At 36.4% G+C, this 19,655-nt stretch overlaps 1 protein-coding gene across 1 annotated transcript in view; it reads right to left on the bottom strand.

Moving 5' to 3' along the window:
- Positions 1-19,655, bottom strand: part of LRP1B (LDL receptor related protein 1B) — a 1,933,320-nt gene that overhangs the window by 849,986 nt on the left and 1,063,679 nt on the right. Inside the window, exons 8-10 of the mRNA XM_024122386.1 lie at positions 10,962-11,184; positions 7,535-7,706; positions 4,126-4,269 (exon numbers count right to left, since the gene is read on the bottom strand). Of these exons, the coding sequence (XP_023978154.1) occupies positions 4,126-4,269; positions 7,535-7,706; positions 10,962-11,184 (539 nt within the window). The remainder of the gene's footprint in view (positions 1-4,125; positions 4,270-7,534; positions 7,707-10,961; positions 11,185-19,655) is intronic.

Consider the following 19,655-nt stretch of genomic DNA (forward strand, 5'->3'; position numbering starts at 1 on the left):
CATGCCCCAAACCCACCCCACTTCCATCCCAGAGACATCCAGTATCTCTAGTTACATACAATAATATGGTTATTGTGTTTACCATGCATTTTTTAGAAGTTTTGCCACATATGTTGTTTGTATTTCCCAACAGTAGACTATTCAATTTTGCGTGTTTGAATTGCATGTGTGCTATTATTAATTTTATTCTTATTACATACTTTATATTCATCTATGGTTGTTGTAGTAATTATTCATTCATCTTCATTGCTGTATTATATTCCTTGGTGTGACTATTTCAAAATTAGTTTATCTAGCTATTTTTCTAATGCACACTAATATAGAAGAGAATATGTTTTGTATTCTGCTTTTATTACTAAATCTTAGAATTAAGATTATATTCTGTGCTGATCCTTTTCTTTCTTTTTTTTTTTTTATGGCTGTGTTGGGTCTTCGCTGCTGGGCATGAGCTTTCTCTAGTTGCTGTGAGCAGGGGCTACTCTTCGTTGTGGTGCGCAGGCTTCTCGTTGTGGTGGCTTCTCTTGTTTCAGAGCACAGGCTCTAGGCATGCATGCTTCAGTAGTTGTGGCACGTGGTCTCAGTAGTTGTGGCTTGTGGGCTCTAGAGCGCAGACGCCACAGTCGTGGCACATGGGCTTAGTTGCTCCGTCACATGTGGGATCTTCCCGGACCAGGGCTCGAACCCTGGTCCCCTGCATTGGCAGGCAGATTCTTAACCACTGCACCACCAGGGAAGTCCCTGATCCATTATTTTTGTCTTACATTCCTTCAGTATGATCAGTATAATATATGATAATTTGCCAAATCATTCCTCAGTTGATTTTATCTTTCCATTATTATAACACTGAGATATGCATTTTTCCGTATCTCTTAGTATACATTTCCAGAAGTGGAATTACTGGGTAAAGAATATTAACATCCCTCTTTCTCATTACCCTCACAACCTCTCAGTGTCTACCTACTAGTTATTTTCTTTAAAGATACTCTCTTACATTATTTAAAAGTAGATTCATTTGAAAATTAACATTCCTGAGTATTTCCTACCAACATCATATGCATAGATACTTTTGTTTTTTAAAAAATTGGGATCTTAGATATGTATTTTACTACTTAACTTTTAAAAATTTAACAATACTTTGTTGTGTCATTAAAAGGTCTTCAAAACATTCTTTTCAATGGCAGCATCATGTTCCCTGCTAGAGAGGCAACATAATATGGTCAGCTACTTACCTATTGTAGGATTTTTAGATTGCTTCTGGGTTTTTGTTATTATATATACATTTACAATGGATTTCTTTAGTCAAAAGTGGTATAACTTGTTAAAGGGTGTTATCAGTTTTATCTCTTTTGTATGTTATTATCAAATGTCTTTCTAATAGTGGTATCAATTTCCAGTTCTATTAGCAAGGCATAAGAATGCTGGTTTCACCATATCTATTCTTGCTAACATTTATTTTGCTTGTATTTTTAATTGATGCTTTAATTGGTAAACCTGGCACAATACTTCACTGGTTTAATGTATGTGTATGTGTATGTGCATGTGTGCATGTGTATGTATATTTTAAATAAGAATGGTAACTATTTTTCCCATTGTTTTATTCAGTCACTTTTTTCAATCATTCACTACCTGAAGTTTCTTCTAATGTGTTTTCCTATACCATAGACTATTGAAAACTAAAAACTACATTTCAGGGCTTCCCTGGTGGCACAGTGGTTGGGAGTCCGCCTGCCAATGCAGGGGATATGGGTTCGTGCCCCAGTCCGGGAGGATCCCACGTGCTGCGGAGCGGCTGGGCCCGTGAGCCATGGCCACTGAGCCTGTGCGTCCGGAGCCTGTGCTCTGCAACGGGAGAGGCCACAGCGGTGGGAGGCCCACGTACCGCAAAAAAAAAAACAAACAAAAAAACTACATTTCACAGACACTGATATAGCCATGGTTCTACTTTTGATTTAAGTACCTAAAGTCAGATGTACTAGCTTGAGTTTGGAATATAGAAATGAGACCACCTTTTGTTGCTTCTGCTGGTATTTATCTGATGGAGAAACTGAATTTTTCCACATCAGTCTTCTTCCTTTCTGTATATCAAAAGATAAGGAAGAGGGTATCTTTTTGTTGTGCTGTGTTTTGTTTTGTTTTATTTTCCAGTATGACATATTATTTCTGGAGCTAATAGTTTTGGTGCAAACTTCATAATCCCTAGATCTCAGCTAAGATGGTGTGTTTTTGAAACACCATGTTTCCCATTTGTGGCTTCCCGATGCCCTAGCTTCTGATTATGGTAGGTGTTCCAGCTTAAGCCAGGCTAGTTTGTGGTGGTTTTGAGGAAAGTTCCCAAGATCCAGTCTAGAAGCTGCTGCTTCAGGCCTCTCAATGATTTTGTAAGTACCTATCTATTTGTGTTTGAGCCTTCCTGCTTAAAATAGCTAGAATTGTTTCTGTTAATTTAAATGTAAATGTACCCTGATTGATCACTACATTAGGGATGACTGAAGCTTATGCAACTCTGATCTTATGTTTTTCCACCAAACGTGTGTGTATATATGTGTGTGTATATATATGTGTGTGTATATATATGTGTGTATGTATGTGTACATACATATAAATGTACATACACATATATACACACACATATATATGTATGCATAAATGTGTATGACTGTATTTTTGCATGACATGCCATCACTTCCCAAGTGGTAACCAGAGCAGTTTAATGGCTGGTTACACACACACACACACGCACACAAAACTACCCCTATCTTGAGGCTTCTGACACAAAACCTTCAATTATCCAGAGGATTTCTTGAACACGAGAGCTGGTGTCTCTACATTCCTAGCATTTGATACAAAGCTGTACATTAAAAAAAGTACTAAAAGGCATGTATTTTATCACAGTTAAGTCTCTTGGGTTCTCAATTTTAAAGTATTTGCACTATGAATTCTAACCACTTAGACTTAAAATTATAACAAATTTAGAGGTCTCATTTCATAGTCCTCAGCAAGCATATAATAAGAAAGCAAAAGAGATGGCAGGAGAGTGGTCAGAGAGGGAGCACAGACAAAAATAAATCGAGACAAAATATACACTGTAAAAAGCAGTCATCATAATCTTTAAAATTATGGTATTTGTGGGACATCTAAAAACCAACAGTCTCCACATGGACACCATTTCTATGAGGGCCATTAAAACTACATCTGATTATGCAGACCCTGAGTAAAGAACTTAATTTTTTTTTTTTTTTTTTTTTTTCTTTTTGCGGTACGCGGACCTCTCACTGCTGTGGCCTCTCCCGTTGCGGAGCACAGGCTCCGGACGCGCAGGCTCAGCGGCCATGGCTCACGGGCCCAGCCGCTCCGCGGCATGTGGGATCCTCCCGGACCGGGGCACGAACCCGCGTCCCCTGCATCGGCAGGCGGACTCTCAACCACTGCGCCACCAGGGAAGCCCAAACTTAATTAATTTTTGTGTAAAAATTTAAACTTAACAAAAGTCATGTGTGAAAAATGTTTATTAGCTTATTTAAATAAAGAACAATTAAGTTATTCTAGCATATTTCAAAAATAAAACAAAGATATGTCTAACTAGTAAACTTTTTAACAAAATTGTTAAAGATTTTGATATTTAATTAGTATAGTTCCAGTTACTTGGAAAGTGAAATAATGAAATGAATTTCATCCCCAATGCTGGATAAAGTGAAATATTACTTAATGTGTTTTTTTGTTGGACTAAACACACCTATTACTAGAGGCAGCATCTTGGTTCAAAGAAGAGAAAATCTGGTTAACCAGCGATTCAGGCTCATTAGACCATGAACATTCTTTAGGGAATTAAGGAAAGGATCTTCCTAAAAATCTTCCCTAAAGTACGGTTCCCAAAGATCCATAAATTTGGTGACTCTACAGCCCAATTAGGTTTCTCGTTCACATTATCACACACATACGAAAGAGAAAAAAAAAAAAAAAAACAACTAAATACTGATTTTGAGAAAAATGGCTTGTACACATTCACAGGCAAATTTGGCCTGATGATGTCTCACGTTATTACTGATGCTGATGCTCCTGATTAATACTAAGAACCCTATTCTGAAGCATCAGCTGCCGGCAAATGTTTGATTTTCAATAACATACTTTTGCATGACCTGCCATCACTTCCCAGGTTGAAGCCAGTCCTGCAGCGACAGGTCCGTGCTTTGTAACCGCTGCTGAGCAGACAGATGTGTGAACATCCCCCTGGCATTCCGTATGGATCCACTTCACATGCGTGGCTTCTGACTACAACAAATGAAAAACATCATGCTTGAAATTCTCCAAAGACAAGATAATTATGTGCATCAGTATGTTGAAACTTTGACAGTGCAAGAAGAGGAAATCCTAGCAAAAATCTATATACCCAAATATTTTGTATCATAATCAATTGGAAAAGAGTTTAAACCCCCAAAAAGAAAAGGTAGGGATTTGCCAAAATCCTCCTAAGTCTACCTTTTAAAAAAATTCTGAGAAGATAAAATGCTTTTATACTAACCTAAACTGTTTACATGTAAGCAAAATAAAAGTAACATGATTTTTTGGTACATGCTTATTGTACTTTTAAAAAATACACTTTTCTGGCAAATATAAAAAAAATACTGTTAAAATATCCTAGGTTAGGTAGTTAGGCAGAGAAAGGATTTCTTCTGAAATAGTCTATTATACGGGCACCTAAATTAGGATAAATGTGCTTCAGTGATTACCTTTATTGAGAAGTGCTGAGATAAATTTTTTTCTTCAATTTTGAGTCCAATTGCCATTTGGAGAACCCTTCCACAAAATGAATTGTGTGTGTGTGTGTGTGTGTGTGTGTGTGTGTGTGACTATAATTGTGAAAAGGAGAAGGCTGAGTTTTCATGTGGAGGTTATGGAAGAGAAGGCTGTTTTATGAGTGTAGAAGGTGGAGAAGAAACAAAAATAGGAAAAGTACTGTATGGAGAGGATGAGAAAAAGAAAGGTCAAAGAGAAAATGCTGCAGCAGGAATAATACCAGTAAGATTTTACGTATTACTGTAATTATATTTCTTTTCAATCACGACTTTCTTGGAATTGTGATGAGTAATATGACAATTTTCTTTTAATATTAAACCTTACATGCTTTCAAAGACTGTGCTATGTTCTTTTTGTATTCTGCACTCTCTAAATGAAAAGATAACTGAAATGTAGTTTATTTTTTTGCACAAGAGTGTTGCTTTTATTTTCCAGTCTCATCCCATTTCTATACTAGATCACATCTCCTCTTACCTACTTATCAACTCTCCACTTTCTCACTGTCTTCATTACTTTTGCTCTCTGCATTGGATCATGCCCATCAGCATACAAATGTGCCATTATTTCCACATCTTGGGGGGTAAAAAAAATCCTAATTTTAACCTTAATTCCCACAGCAATCCTTCAGTTAGCTCCCCATTTCTCTGCTCCACCTAATATCAACACTTTTCAAAGTTATCCTCGCTCATTTTCTACAATTTCTTTCCTTCCTATCTTTCCCAGATCCTTTCTACCCAGACATTCTCTTCACCGCAAACTGCTCTTGTCGGATCCCTATGAGCTTCATGCTGCTAAATCTAATGGCCAATTGAATTTAACAAGCTTCTTCTCAGTCTCCTCTTTTGGTTCTTCCTATTGTCTTTGACTTCTCATTGTTGGAGTGTCCCAGTGTCCTTTATTTGGAACTTTTTTCTTCTCCATCTATAGTTATTTCCTTGGTGATCACATCCATTTTCCTGGCTTTAAATGTCACCTATATGCCAATGACTCTCAAATTGTTTTGTCCAGCTTGCGCTTGCCCCTGAACTCCAGACTTATATATTCAAATACCTCCTTGAAATCTCCACCTGAATTTATGACAGAAATTCAAAATAACATGTAAAAATTATACATTTTTTCTTTGCCCCCAGTCTGCTCCAAACTTCGTTTTCTTAATCTCAAAAATAACTCAATTATTCCAGTTGCTCAGCCTAATTGTCATCATCCTTGGCTCTTTTTAAATTTACACCCCACATCAAATCCATTAAGAAATGCTGTTGGCTATACCTTCAAATATATTCTGAGTCTAACTAACCACTTTTCACCACCTTCACTACTACCATCTTGGTCCAATCCACCAGCATCTCTAACTTTCAACCCTTGTCCCCGACAGCCTGTTGTCAATATAGCAGCCATATTGATTCCTTTAAAAAGTCCATCAGATTATGAGACTCCTCTGCTTAAGGCTTCCTAAGGACTCCCCATCTCACTAAAAGTATAAGCAAAGGTTTTTACAACTGTCCGCAGGGCCCTACTTGTTACGGTCCTCCTTCACTTCTCCAGCTTAATTGCCTACTTCTCTTCCTCTTTTTACTCTGCTCCAGACGTATGGGTCTCCTTGCTGCTCCCTGAACAATCCAAGCATGCTCTTCCTCGTGGTTTTTGTGTGTGCTCATCTTTATACCTGCCTCTCTCCTCCTTTAATTACTTAAAGTCTTCATGCAATTTCATCTTCTCAGTGGGACTTCCTCTGACCATCCAATATAAAATTGCAAATTACCCCCATTCCTGACACTCATTGCTTTATCTTTTTCCATAGCACTTACTATCTTCTAATAGAATAATAATTTACTTGGTTTTTAAAAATTATGTCTTCTTTACAACAATGCAAATCTCATAAAGGCAATGATGTTTTGGTCTGTTTTATTCACAACTATATTCTCAATGGACATAGAATAGTTCCTGGCACATAGTAAATGGTCAATGAATAATTGGTGAATTAATAAATCCTAATATAAAACTCTAATAAGGTTATCTACAGAATTCAAAATTTGAATTTCCCATAAACACAATATGTATATGTGATAATACATTGCCTAAGCTAAATTTATGTTAATGGTTAGATAATTCTAAATTCATTTTAATTTGAAGCACAAAAAGATGATGGACATTTGGGTGGTAGTTTTTGTATGTTACATTATTCTATACATGATTGAGCCTAAACTGTATTGACGAACAAGCATCACTAACCTACAATGCAAAGTAGTTAGTGTTTCTGAGGAATACTTAGAAATGTAGCCTTCTCGTTAAAATTTATTTTTTATTTAACATGTGTTAAGGAATGATTGGGATGTTCAGTCAAGAGACCCCAGTGACTGCAATAAAAACTAGACAGATACTGCAAGAAAATCACCTAATTTGAAATGTTTCCCAGAATGATATAAAAAAATTCCCTAAAGTCTTAGCATCTGGGTTTCCTGTATACATACATCAAGAGTGAAAGTTCCTTCCTGAATCTAAATCTAGCCGTCATTTTAATTCTATGGTTGTAAAAACGATTCACTAGCAACTGAACAATTTGTCATTTAGACTTGAGAAGGGAGCTCTATTCCATTTTATCATGCAGACATGTACATTTTTGCTATCAAAACAGAGAATTTATGGCTCACCCTCACCCACTTTAACACCAAACAAAGGCACAAGGACCATATCCCCATTCAATTTGCCATTGTGAAGGCTATGAAGAAGTCTTGCCTCTTACCTGTTGGTTGAGTTCTTTTTTGATAGATTCGGATTCCTCGAGCATTTTCCATTTTAATTAATGAATGAATATCAGTGCCATTAAATCGGTTTATCCGTATGATATTGAAGTTATCAGAATTGGTTGCATACAAATAGTCTTCAAACACAGTTATACCATAAAGATGTTTGACCTATAAAAAGGGGCAAAAATGACTATGACTTTTAATTATGTTGCTTTCAACTTGAAAGAAAAAATGATTGCTATTTACTCCTGTGGAAAATTCCCATAGTTGGAGAGTCACAACCATATTATCATTTATCTTCTCTCATAGAATTTGACATTTCACTAATGTAAATTTTTTCTCTGAGAATAAAACATTATGCAGTAGTGGTTAAAGTACTACCCAATGTATGGGAGAGAATTTTATTCATGTTTCATTAAGAAAACATGTTCAGTAGCTACTTTTCAAAGCCTAGTGAGAACCAAACTTTCAAGCATATTCAATAACATGCTTATGGCACTGCTATGTAAAATTTGATATATTTTTGTGGGCTACATTTTCATATAGACATGGATATGTAGAATCTGTAAAAGGCTTGCTTTGCCTGTGAAAGGACTGATGAGAAAACACCTTTGAAAATCCCCCCCCCCTTTTTTTTTTTTTTTTTCTTTTTTGCGGTACGCGGGCCTCTCACTGTTGTGGCCTCTCCCGTTGCGGAGCACAGGCTCCGGACGCGCAGGCTCAGCGGCCATGGCTCACGTGCCCAGCCGCTCCAGGGCATGTGGGATCCTCCCGGACCGGGGCATGAACCCGCGTCCCCTGCATCGGCAGGTGGACTCTCAACCACTGCGCCACAAGGGAAGCCCCCATTTTTTTTTAAATACAGGTTACATTTAGACTAATAGTAGCCCCAGCATGGAAAAGAGTAAACAACAAAATCACATATTTGGAATAATTGTAAATAAAATGTCAGCATTCTACTCAGAAATTGCACTCTTTCTAAAGCCTATTCATAATGAAAATGGAACTCTGATTTGAGAATAACAATGTTTACTGCTCTCCATGACACTTCACAGTAAACAGTGTAACTCTCCTCCTTGGCACAGGTCTTGGGGACTGTGGGTAAGAATAGACTTCTTGAACTGATGGAAAGCTTCCAGTAAAGCAAAGGAAGAATAAGTATACTGATTTTCTCATACAAAAAGGCACATGCTAGGCACATTGCCTTTGGGCATGCCTTGTAGTATACTCAATTTAAAATGGTTCTGGACCAAGGTATGGTAGATTTGTCAATTGATTTGCTGTACAGATTTTGATGAAAAAACATTTGTCATTATTGTTTGGCATTATATTGTACTTCTAGTGTACTTTTCGTATAGATTTGTAGTCAAGAGAATTTGAGAAGTTATGCATGGTTTGACTGTAAAAAAATTTTATATAGAACAAAAATCACAAAAATTTCTACTTAGGAAATCATGCCAGTTCTATACCTTAAGCAAAAGCATTTGATTTGCTATCTTTCTAGCTTACATGTCTCTTTATTACTATTCCTGATCCTCTCATAGGAGATGTTGAGTAAAAGAAGACTGGCTTTTCACGTTGTTTTTGGACGTATTTAATTTCTTCATGTCTAGGCTACAAATGAAAGTTAGGAATTAAGGGGGAGAATCATTCTATGTTAAAGCCCCAATAATCATTTTCAATGTTACTGTTACTCTCTAGTAAGTGTTTGTAGGGGGAGGCATGTGTGTATTTACTAATAATATTTTCCACATAACTGACATCATATTCACTAAATATATCTATGACCCAATTTTGATTTGGGCAATACTTTTTTTTCCTGTAAAAATTACAAGCAAGCTGAAGTCTTCCATTAATTGCCATTTATTTTATGCATGCTTTGCTTAAAGTTTGGGGCCAGTCACCTGGAAGTGTGCGATTGTGGCCTAAACACATTGCTGTCTATGTAATTGCCAATCCAAGCCTCAGGAGAGGAAGTAAGCATGGCTACAGAGGGGGCAACTGGTGAGGGCAGAAAACATGTTCACACAATAGCCATCAAATTTTACTCACTGCCTCGCTGCTTTCCTTCAGAAGGGTTTGTTTACCATAAAGTACCTATACTGTTGCCTGGTCTGCTAACTACCCCCAACAGAGGTGGCAGGAGCTTGGTGTGGTGCATAGACCATTCTGCCTACAGAACAAATACAAAATTTTATCTTTGTTGGATTACATAGTGGCAGACTAAGCATATGTTTAGGGAACCAGCAAAACATAGGCAACAGAAATGGGAAAAAAAAAGGATAATTAAAAACTTCAGATACTAAAAAACTTTTAAAAGTAGTCATGGGGAAGATCATTTGAATTCCTCATTCTTGTTTCAAGGTTTAAAATTTTAATTACTTACATGTAAAAAGAAGGTCCATCATAATCATTTGAGAGACTAGGTCCTCTAGACTGCCAAGGAAATCAAAGTTTTAAGGACAGTCAGAGGTGAGAGAGAAATAAGTGACCTCACCTGTAATATTGGACACTTTTTTTTTAACCACCCAGATTAGTGCATTTTTTAATCTGCCAAGGAAGTGAAAACATTTCATTGTTAAACGCTGATTATAAAGGCAAAGTAACTTTACAGGACAATTACAGAATATTTGTGCCTTGCACTGCAAAAGAAAACAGAGTCACTTAATTCAGCTCCATAGAATAAGAATCTCACATAAAATTAGTGAGATCAGTGAGGTAAAATTGAATTTAAAAAGTAAACTAGTGAATAAGGCTTATTTCCACTTAGAGATCTCCTTCAGGTGTTTATTGAATGTTATTTGCAAAAACTTGTAATTCAGCAAGGGGAAAACTATACAGATGGGAAAAATTTTGACCTCGGTGCTTTTCACAAAATTCTTATTTTAGGAAGTACCTGAATACATCAGAAGGCAAAATTTAATCCAACCTATTAAAATAATAATGATACTTTTGTGAGCCAGCATATGCATTGTTAGCAGAAAAAAATACATAAATCTCCAATGCCACATGGGACAGATGATAGTTCAGTTTCTTACAAATGAACTACTTAAATTAGTTTTTAGTAAGTAGGTCATATTTACTGTCCTACTCTAATACTTTTCTTTCTTACTAGTGTAGCATTTTTGGTTTTGTTTGTTGTTTTTTGATTTATTTCCGTTGGTTTCTGTTTTGTGTGCTTTTTTCTTTTTTTAATAGAGGGAAAGAGAGGGAGAGAGCCCCCTCCCCTTCCCCATACTATGGAGTACACAGTACACTGTGTAAAGAACATTCTCCCATATAGTAAACACATTACAGTTTTTATGACCCATTGCAGCTTGACTTCATAAGAAATTTTCAACATTGCAATTTTCAGTCTTCTTCCTAGTATGATACCATCCATTTTATTACCTTAGCTGCATTTCCGAACCAAATTCTACTTACTTGTCTGCCTTGGATGATAGTATGTCTGTTTTGTCCTTGATAGTCCACTACTTCCACATAGTCCAAGTAAAGATCTACCCAGTAAACCAATTTGTTGACTAGGTCTAGTGCCAGTGCAGCTGGCTGCTCTGTCTTGGAATCAATTATCCTTGTTCTGTTCATCCCATCCATGTCACATCGCTCCACTTTGGCCACATTCCCATAGTCAGTAAAGAAAAGTTTTCTGTTGAAAGAAAACTAAATGTTAAAGTGGAGGGAGGGGGAAAGCATATTCAATAGAACCATCTGTAAAAAACAGAACTTTTCCTTCTATTCTATTTCAGTGGTTACATCTGTTAGCTTCCCATAACCATTTCCATATAATATCACTCATAAACAGAGAAATCTGCTAATGAATATTGCAGGGCATGAGGGAGCAGGTTAACTAACAACTGTAAAATTTCTCCAAAATGAATGATTATGATGGGTTTATTTTTGTATTAGGGGAAATGTTTCTTTAAGCGTCATAGAGCCAATACACATATACCGCAGGAGATGTGTACGGCCCATTTGGAATAAGCTTCAGAAATGAGCCAAGTCACAAGGCCAGGGCATGTGAGCTATCAGGCTTTATCTTCAACCTGCTTTTCAAATTGCCTGGTAATGCCTGTCTCCTATAAAAGCTATTATGTGGAGCTCAGTGAAGCTATGAGTGGTAGAGAATAGCAAACCTGGAATGGAATTAAGCAGATGGAAAAGCGAATGTGCTATTTGTAACAGTGGAAATAAAATATAAATAATTCCCCCCAAACCAATCCCAAATCCTCCCAAATATTCCCAGTTTATAAAATTTCATAAAGCAAATGCAGGCCATTTCTTTTCATTTTCTATTTATATAATTTTTGAAGAAAAGGCTGAAAAGCAATGTTGACTTCTGAGACAAGAAATCCTTCTATGAAGCACAAACAGCGTCTGTCAAAGGTTTAAATACCTCCAATGCTTCAGTGCCTAATATTTGATTAGTATTCACAATGTTTAGTAAACACAAATCAATTTCAATTAACCTGACAATATTTTAACAAGATTACCTACTCATGAGAGTAAATTACATTTGTAAATGGAAGACCATCTTGCCTTGACTTAAATACAATCTCAAGAATAATCTGATTTCCAGTGACTGAGCAATATTAAGATTACCTAGAGTATAGAATATTTGATTTTACAAACTTGGTGAATTAGTTTTTAGTGACTTTTCTCAACATTGTTGCATCATCTAACAGTATGGGGTATCTTTTAAGCTAAAGAGTATTTAAACTTTAGCTCTTTCTGCAGTGGGAGGTTTTGACTAATTTTTTTAACATTAATGCGTACTGGTTTGTGATAATGTGAGCCAGATTTTTATTATAAGTATATATTTCCCCAAATATTCTTGAAAGATCAATTTATCACAATAAGTTAAAAATTATTTTCAAATGACATGTCATTCAGGTGAAGAGCTTTCTATTCCAGTGAAGAACAAATAAAAGGGCATATGGTACTATGTTTGTCATGCTAAATGCTCTGACCTCTACTCCTGCACTAGCTCATTCTCTCATCGCTATCACTATCTCTTCCTGCTTCCATCTTTCATCTTCTCCTTCTTCACTTGTTAATCAGTTTGTTCATAATTATCTCGAGTTACTGTTACCATTACCTAGTTTTCCTCTTCCTTACCGTAGAACACCGCCCACTATTCCTATTATAAGAAACACTCTTCCTCACCTCATACCAAAATGCCTGTCCTTTCATAGTTTCCTTTTCTGACTGGTCCATTTCACAGAACTGAATAGATGCTGGTGTGCAGGTAGCTTGGCTTTGGGATAGAAAGTTAGAGGCTCTGGCCCACTGTGTATAGCATGTTATGTACAGACTATGTATAGTCAGTCATATGAAGCAGGTGGTTGCACGATCTACATGGTGCTGAAGAGGAAACATGAGGCTGGAGATGAGAACTTCTCTCAAGGCACATTGAGATGACTTAATTACACGTGATCCTAAAAGAAAAAAAGAGAAGAGTGCCAAGCCAAGAAACCTGGAGGCGTGTTGTTGAAGAAAGATGACCAAATAAGATCCGAGGTTTTGGTCAAAGAGATAACACAGACTCTTATTGAGGCCTAAGGGAGAAAAGTTCCATGATAGAGAATTGGACTGGCTGGCTGGGTCAATCACTTCCCAAAATTTTTTTAAAAAAGAATACAGATAGAGATGTCATTGAATTTTGTATTTGTTAAAACACTAGTAATTTTTGGTACTGCTCTTTGAAAAGTTTAGTTATGGAGGAAGAGTGAACCAGATGATAATGAAGGAGGTCAGGAAAATGTAAATAATTTGTGCAAGAAGATTTTCAGTGATACTGACCAATATTGCAGGAATGTTTCAAGTGATTCTCATATTTATTCCAGGTCATAATAAAACTGGTTGAGGTAATCTCCCCATCTGAATAAACTTAAGCCAAAATATGAAAAAAAGTATAAATACATGAGTCACCAAAATTTTGCTACTTTAATGGAAGTGTAAAATCAAAAGAACAGGAGGACTTTGGGTATGTGAAATGGCATTGAGCTAGAAGAAACAGTAAAGAATTGGTCATTGTACTTCCAGCACATAGCAGAATAACTAGGGCTGAGTGGTGATGTAAAAGGTGGTCTTTACATCAAATTTAACTTCCCCAGATTTCAGAATACTGACTATGTTGAGCTCTGTTCACTTGTAATTGAAGTGCAAGAAATGGAAGTATTCTCCAGGATAATAACACTAAGACCATAAATCTGCAAGCAATAAATACCCAGAGTCACATGATTATGACTGTGACTATGATTATGTCACATGACTATGACTGTAGATGTTTCTTTGCTTGTTTTAGTACTGTTTAATTTTAGTTTAAAATTATCTACTATTATTACAGAGAAAAGCTTTATTCTCAGGGCATTCTTTAATTGAGGTATGACTATTATAATTATAAACAAAAGCTAGTTTTAATTATCTAAAACCTAACTAAATTTCATTTGTGATATAAATGTAGCTGGGTTGAAAAAACTCACTCTTTTCTTTCTTATAAAATATTTGTCCAAATTTTAGAAAAAGGAAATAGTGCTCTGTGAACCCCATTGTCTCACTGATCTTAATAATTACCTATGAGATAGAAGGGTCAGATTTTTTCTATTTTACACATGAAATTGGCTCAAAGTCCACTTGGATAGCCACTGTCAGAGCCGTAACACAAATGTTTGTCACGCCTTTTGTTTTTAACTCACTATTTTGATATAATTTCAAACCTACAGAAAAGTTGTAAGAATTATAGAATGAATGTCTATACCCTTCACCTAGATTCACCATTTGTTCACCTTTTTTCCTCTGGCTATTTCTAGTACTCTCTAAACCATTTGATAGTAAATTGCAGACATGACGATTCTCTTCATCTAAAACTTCAGCCTGCATCTCCTGAATACCAGGACATTCTCCTGCATAACCACAGTACATCTATCAAACTTAATACGTTTAACACTGATACAATGCATAGCTTTTATTCAGATTTTGCCTGTTGACCAATAATGTTTTATATATTAAAAATTCCTTTTTTTCTCTAATTTAGAATCCAATCCAGCCTCGTATATTGCACTTAACTGTCTTTTCTCTCTAGACTCCTTTAATTTTGAATAGTTCCTCAGCCTTCCTTCGTTCATGATGTTACCATTTCTAATGTGTAAATGTGAGTTGTGCTGAAGAATATCCTTAACTTGAGTTTGACTGATTTTTCTCATAATTCGATTATGTTATGCTTTTTGAACTGAAATGTAATAGTTTTGTACTTTATCGTTTCTGCCTCTGGGCTTAGAAATCAACAGGTAAGCCTATGCTCTATTCCACAAATTCCCTAAAAAGAAGCAAAGATGGTGGTTTGAAATCTCATATATTCCATATTATTCAGTATTTCTGAACATTTAACTCTCTTAATTTCCGGGGTTCTCAGTCACACTTTCAGCAACTCCTCCCACCAGAAACCAAGTATCTTTTGCTGCTTCTAGTACAGCCGAGACCCCAGTGTAGCAATCCGTGCGTCCAACTCATGGTGATTGGTGGAGACCATTCCTAAATCTGTCCTATGCTCCACTCCCTCAGATTTGCAATACTGACATTTCTTCTTTCCCTGTTCTTTCCTGCGATATCAATTATTTTTTATTCTCCAGAATAAAGAAGAAATTGAATTGAGATTGCTATTCTCTTGTTCTTCACTTATTTTTTAAATGTCATTCTATTCAATTCCCACTAGCAAAAAAATTAAAATAAAACAACATCCCAACTACTGTCTCTAAGATATGTTTAACTATTAGTTCATAAAGGACAGGAACATTTCTTTCAAACTTTTAATTATTCACCCAGTTCATTCATTATAATTTGGCAGCTGTAGTAAATAGGAGTTTGTCATTTTGTCTTCCTTATCTCAACTAATATGGGAAACTGATTTTATCTGACATCTTTGTTGATTACATGACTAGTCCTATTTTACTACAGATATATAAGTTTTTTTATACAATTGGGGATAGTAAGAAACTTTGAGTATTGTTGGTAAACTTGCCTGACATAAATCAAAAGTCACAAAGGGAGCACTCACCGACAGTGACAGAGCACTGTGCTTACAGAGTTACGGCCCTAATTGTCCCTATGCTTTAAAGCAAAGCAGTTGTTACACATACTGATGTCTTAAAACATGTACTTTTTTTCTTTAGCTGATAAAAGTAAGACTTACTTGTCCCAGTGATATCTGTTTGAAATGATTCTTCCCTACTTTTGTACTTTGTCCAAAAGGACAAAGGGGAATTTAAACAGATCAGAGTCCTATCCACATCCTTTAACTGCATAGTCAACCCTGGTTTTGTGTCATCATTCTTACCCCTAACACTTTGATTATAGCTTAAAGATGGAATTTAGAAATTTTCAGAGTCCTCACAATGAAATTATCTATCATTCATTTTTAACTGCTGAAAAATGAAGTTACACAACAAGATTTTGGTTAAGAAATAAATGAGAGGGGAGTGAGACATAAAACTAGAGGGCCACATATTGCTAGATTAAAAAAAAATCATTGTTCTGATTAGGGCCTAGCAAACCCTCCATGTTTATTAATCGTGTTAAATTAGAGAATTTCATATCTTTACATTTCAGGAAAATGATATGTATCTTTCTTAGCAAGGATTACATTAGAAACTTCATTTTTCAGTCTTGTTTTAAAAACAACTGTGTAATCCAAATAACATCAATAGTAATACAACTTTATTTTTTCTTCCATTGTATATACAAAAATTGAGCAAGAAAGTGATTTTCTACATTATACAGAGTAATTAAAGTATACTCAGAACTAAAGTAGAAATATTAAATATTTAGCATCATAATTCTAAAATGTAATTGTGAATATTAAAGGGTAATGAGTCTCCGGAGTTAGTAGTTTAAATTCAATTTCTATCAGCTCCTGCTGCTTAAGGGATGTGGAAGATAAACAAACTATTTTCTCTGTCTAGCCAAGACTGTTCAAGACAGTTATTTATTGAGTTTTCCTTGATTGGGGTTTTTGCTTTCATTGTTTGAAAAATCTCTCTTGAACTTGGTTTTCAGTTCATACATAAACACACAGAAATTAAACTTGACATACAGACTCTTTCTCTCAGCTGGCTACTCCATATTCTGGAAACATTCCCACTAATAATCCCGCCAGAAGTGTTACTGTATTAGATATGTCAGTCAACATTCTTATTTACCTAAACCTGCCCCACTCAGTTAGTGTTCCTGAGAGGGACAGCCCTGTGTGCCAGTATTATCCCTCCCCTGGTTACTGATACTGAGGCCAAGGGGGGACGTGTGATGGAACTGAAACCAAATCATAGGCTGAGGTGAATAACTAAGACCCTTTCTCTCATTAATCAAAACCAAACAGTGTGGAGCTCACCTACTGGGCAGCTGTGCTAACATGGGTGGGGAGGGGTTGGGGGCGCTGAGAGAGGAGGAATACCAGAGCCTGTGTAAAGAAGTAGGGGAGTCATGAGATAGAGATGGGATGGCAGGAGCCATGTGGTGCTCAGGCAAGGAGTTCTCTAGGACCCAGGAGTCCTGGGTCCTTTGTTATGTAAACCCATGGGAGTCTCCACATCCTCTTGGGAGATCCGTATACATCTGAGCTGGCTTCAGTGGGTTTCTGTACTTGGAAGCTTACATGCCAGGAGTAAAACACTACATTGTTTAAAGTTCTATTTGAAGATTCAGATAACTCTTGCACTGAAGATTTTGAACAATAAAAAATCATACTGCCTTAGGAAATATATATTGAAAGGCTAACTCTATATAAAGCAATCATTTTATAATGTTCACATGTAATCCTCATATAACCCCAACTTGGCATAAATATATAAATATAAAATAAATATATAAATAGAAAGCATCTGAAACTTTTTTCTTTCGTCTCCCGTGAAAACACAGAGAAGAAGGATATTAATAATGGACAATAATTTTTTAAAACCATCTTTCTTCATTTTTTAAAAACTTATTATTCAAGACATAGATATCCAACTATCCTTCCTAAATTCAATCTGGCTAAACTCTCTCACAAAATTCAAATACAGCCGCTCTCAATCCCCATCTTACCCCAATACTGCCTCTAACTCATCTTTTTATTATATTTTTGTTTTGTTTTGTTTTGCGGTATGTGGGCCTGTCACTGCTGCGGCCTCCCCTGTTGCGGAGCACAGGCTCCGGACGCGCAGGCTCAGCGGCCACGGCTCACGGGCCCAGCCGCTCCGCGGCATGTGGGATCTTCCCGGACCGGGGCACGAACCCGTGTCCCCTGCATCGGCAGGCAGACTCCCAACCACTGTGCCACCAGGGAAGCCCCAGCTTTTTAGACAAATTTGTCTCTTAGGCTTTTCTTTCCATTTGTTTTTCATTTTCCATATTCTGAGAGCTAGGAGTTAACTCAGCAAGTAATAAACCTGCCATTGTAAAAAGGAAGTGATAAAAAAAAAGTGGAGAAACAGAAAGATTTGCATATTATTGTATTATTTCTTTTTATCTTCATCACATAGATATTTCATCAGTGTTTAACATAGCTTGGGACACAGTGGGATTAATACCTAATCCTCTTTCCCTGGATTGACATTGCCTGACACTTGGTTTATGTTCACTCATTCATGCCTACCAGCCATGGCTACACTTAAATTGCAACTACCGCATCTAACCACCTAAAAGATAATGACATACTTGGCCTAACATTTCGACTCGCAGGCAGCCATTATTCTCAGGCTGTAACTGAAACCTTATAGACCCATCTATATCTAAAACAAAATTGTTCATTATTCTCACCCTTATTTACACAGGTCTCTGCTCAAAGTGTAGGGCGGCCTAACCTCTGTCCACTGATACAAACTCCCCTCTTCCTACCCAAATCCTTCTGATCTGCCCTCTGAATCTCCTACTCTATGATCACAAACTCCTCAATACCCTAAGACTATACTTTGAATGTTCATTCCACCTTTTTGCCTTTACTGAAACTTAGTGAAACTTAGCATCTCTTGAGGTCATCCTTTCCCAGCAGTCACTGAAAATGTGGGCTTCTTACAAGAACCTCAGGAGTAGATATAAAATCAGTGCCTTCTCCAATACTAATTCCAGAACATTACTTTCTTCTCATCTTGCACCATCTCCTGTTTTCTGAGGGTCTCACAAATAGGCTGTATCCATCCTCAAGGTGGATTATGTATTATAAAACCCTTCAACAGCTGTTGATAACAGTCGAAATAAAACCTCACATTCTTAACACTGCCCACAACGGTTGCATGTTCTAGTCTCTGCCTATCTCTGCAGCTCCATCTAGTAATATATTTCCCTGCTTCTAATACCTTGGCCATCTAGCAGTATCCTTCTATAAAATTTTAATACCTTGATCATCTTTCAGTGCCTTAAACAATCCACAAATTTTCTTCCTTTCTCCACTTCACATATTCTGTCTCCAAGTCTGGAAAGTAATTTCTACCATGCTATTCTGATCTTGGCTTTAGCTTTCAAGTTAAATGTCAATTTCTATGAAAGACATTTCCTGCTTTTCCAATATCAATTAGGTCTGCCTGATAGACATTCTGTATTTTTTATCACACCCTTCTTTATTTAATTGCATAAAATAGATACACACATACACACACAATGATAAGGTTAAGATCTGTTTACTAAGTAGACTACAATCTCCAAGAAGGCAAAGGCCATATCTGCTTTATTCAGCATTGTATGCTCACAACTTAACTATGTTTCTGCCCATACTAAGTTTCTCTCTCCATCTATATATCTACATATATTTGTATAAGTTCTGGGCTGACTTCCTCATATTGGAAAATAAAATCTATAACTCAGACTTAAAATTATGTTAAAGGGGCAAAAAATTTGGATAAGCATTCTAGCATATGAAAATACGTTGGTTTTCTACATTATCCAGTGTAGCTCACTGTAATTCTCTGGGCCCAAATCATTAGCTAATAATAAATTATGGCTTTGCCTCAGTTTGAATGCATTGACCTCTTTTGCACATAATTCCCTTTGGAGAACTTGTAGGGAGTAGTGATATTAGTTCATGATAAGATTTAGTATTCCTGTGTCTGGCCAATTTTCATTTTTAATGGCATCCCCTCAATATTAAATTCT

The sequence above is a fragment of the Physeter macrocephalus genome, chromosome 2 (genome assembly GCF_002837175.3).
Source record: "Physeter macrocephalus isolate SW-GA chromosome 2, ASM283717v5, whole genome shotgun sequence".
NCBI classification, from domain to species: domain Eukaryota; kingdom Metazoa; phylum Chordata; class Mammalia; order Artiodactyla; family Physeteridae; genus Physeter; species Physeter macrocephalus.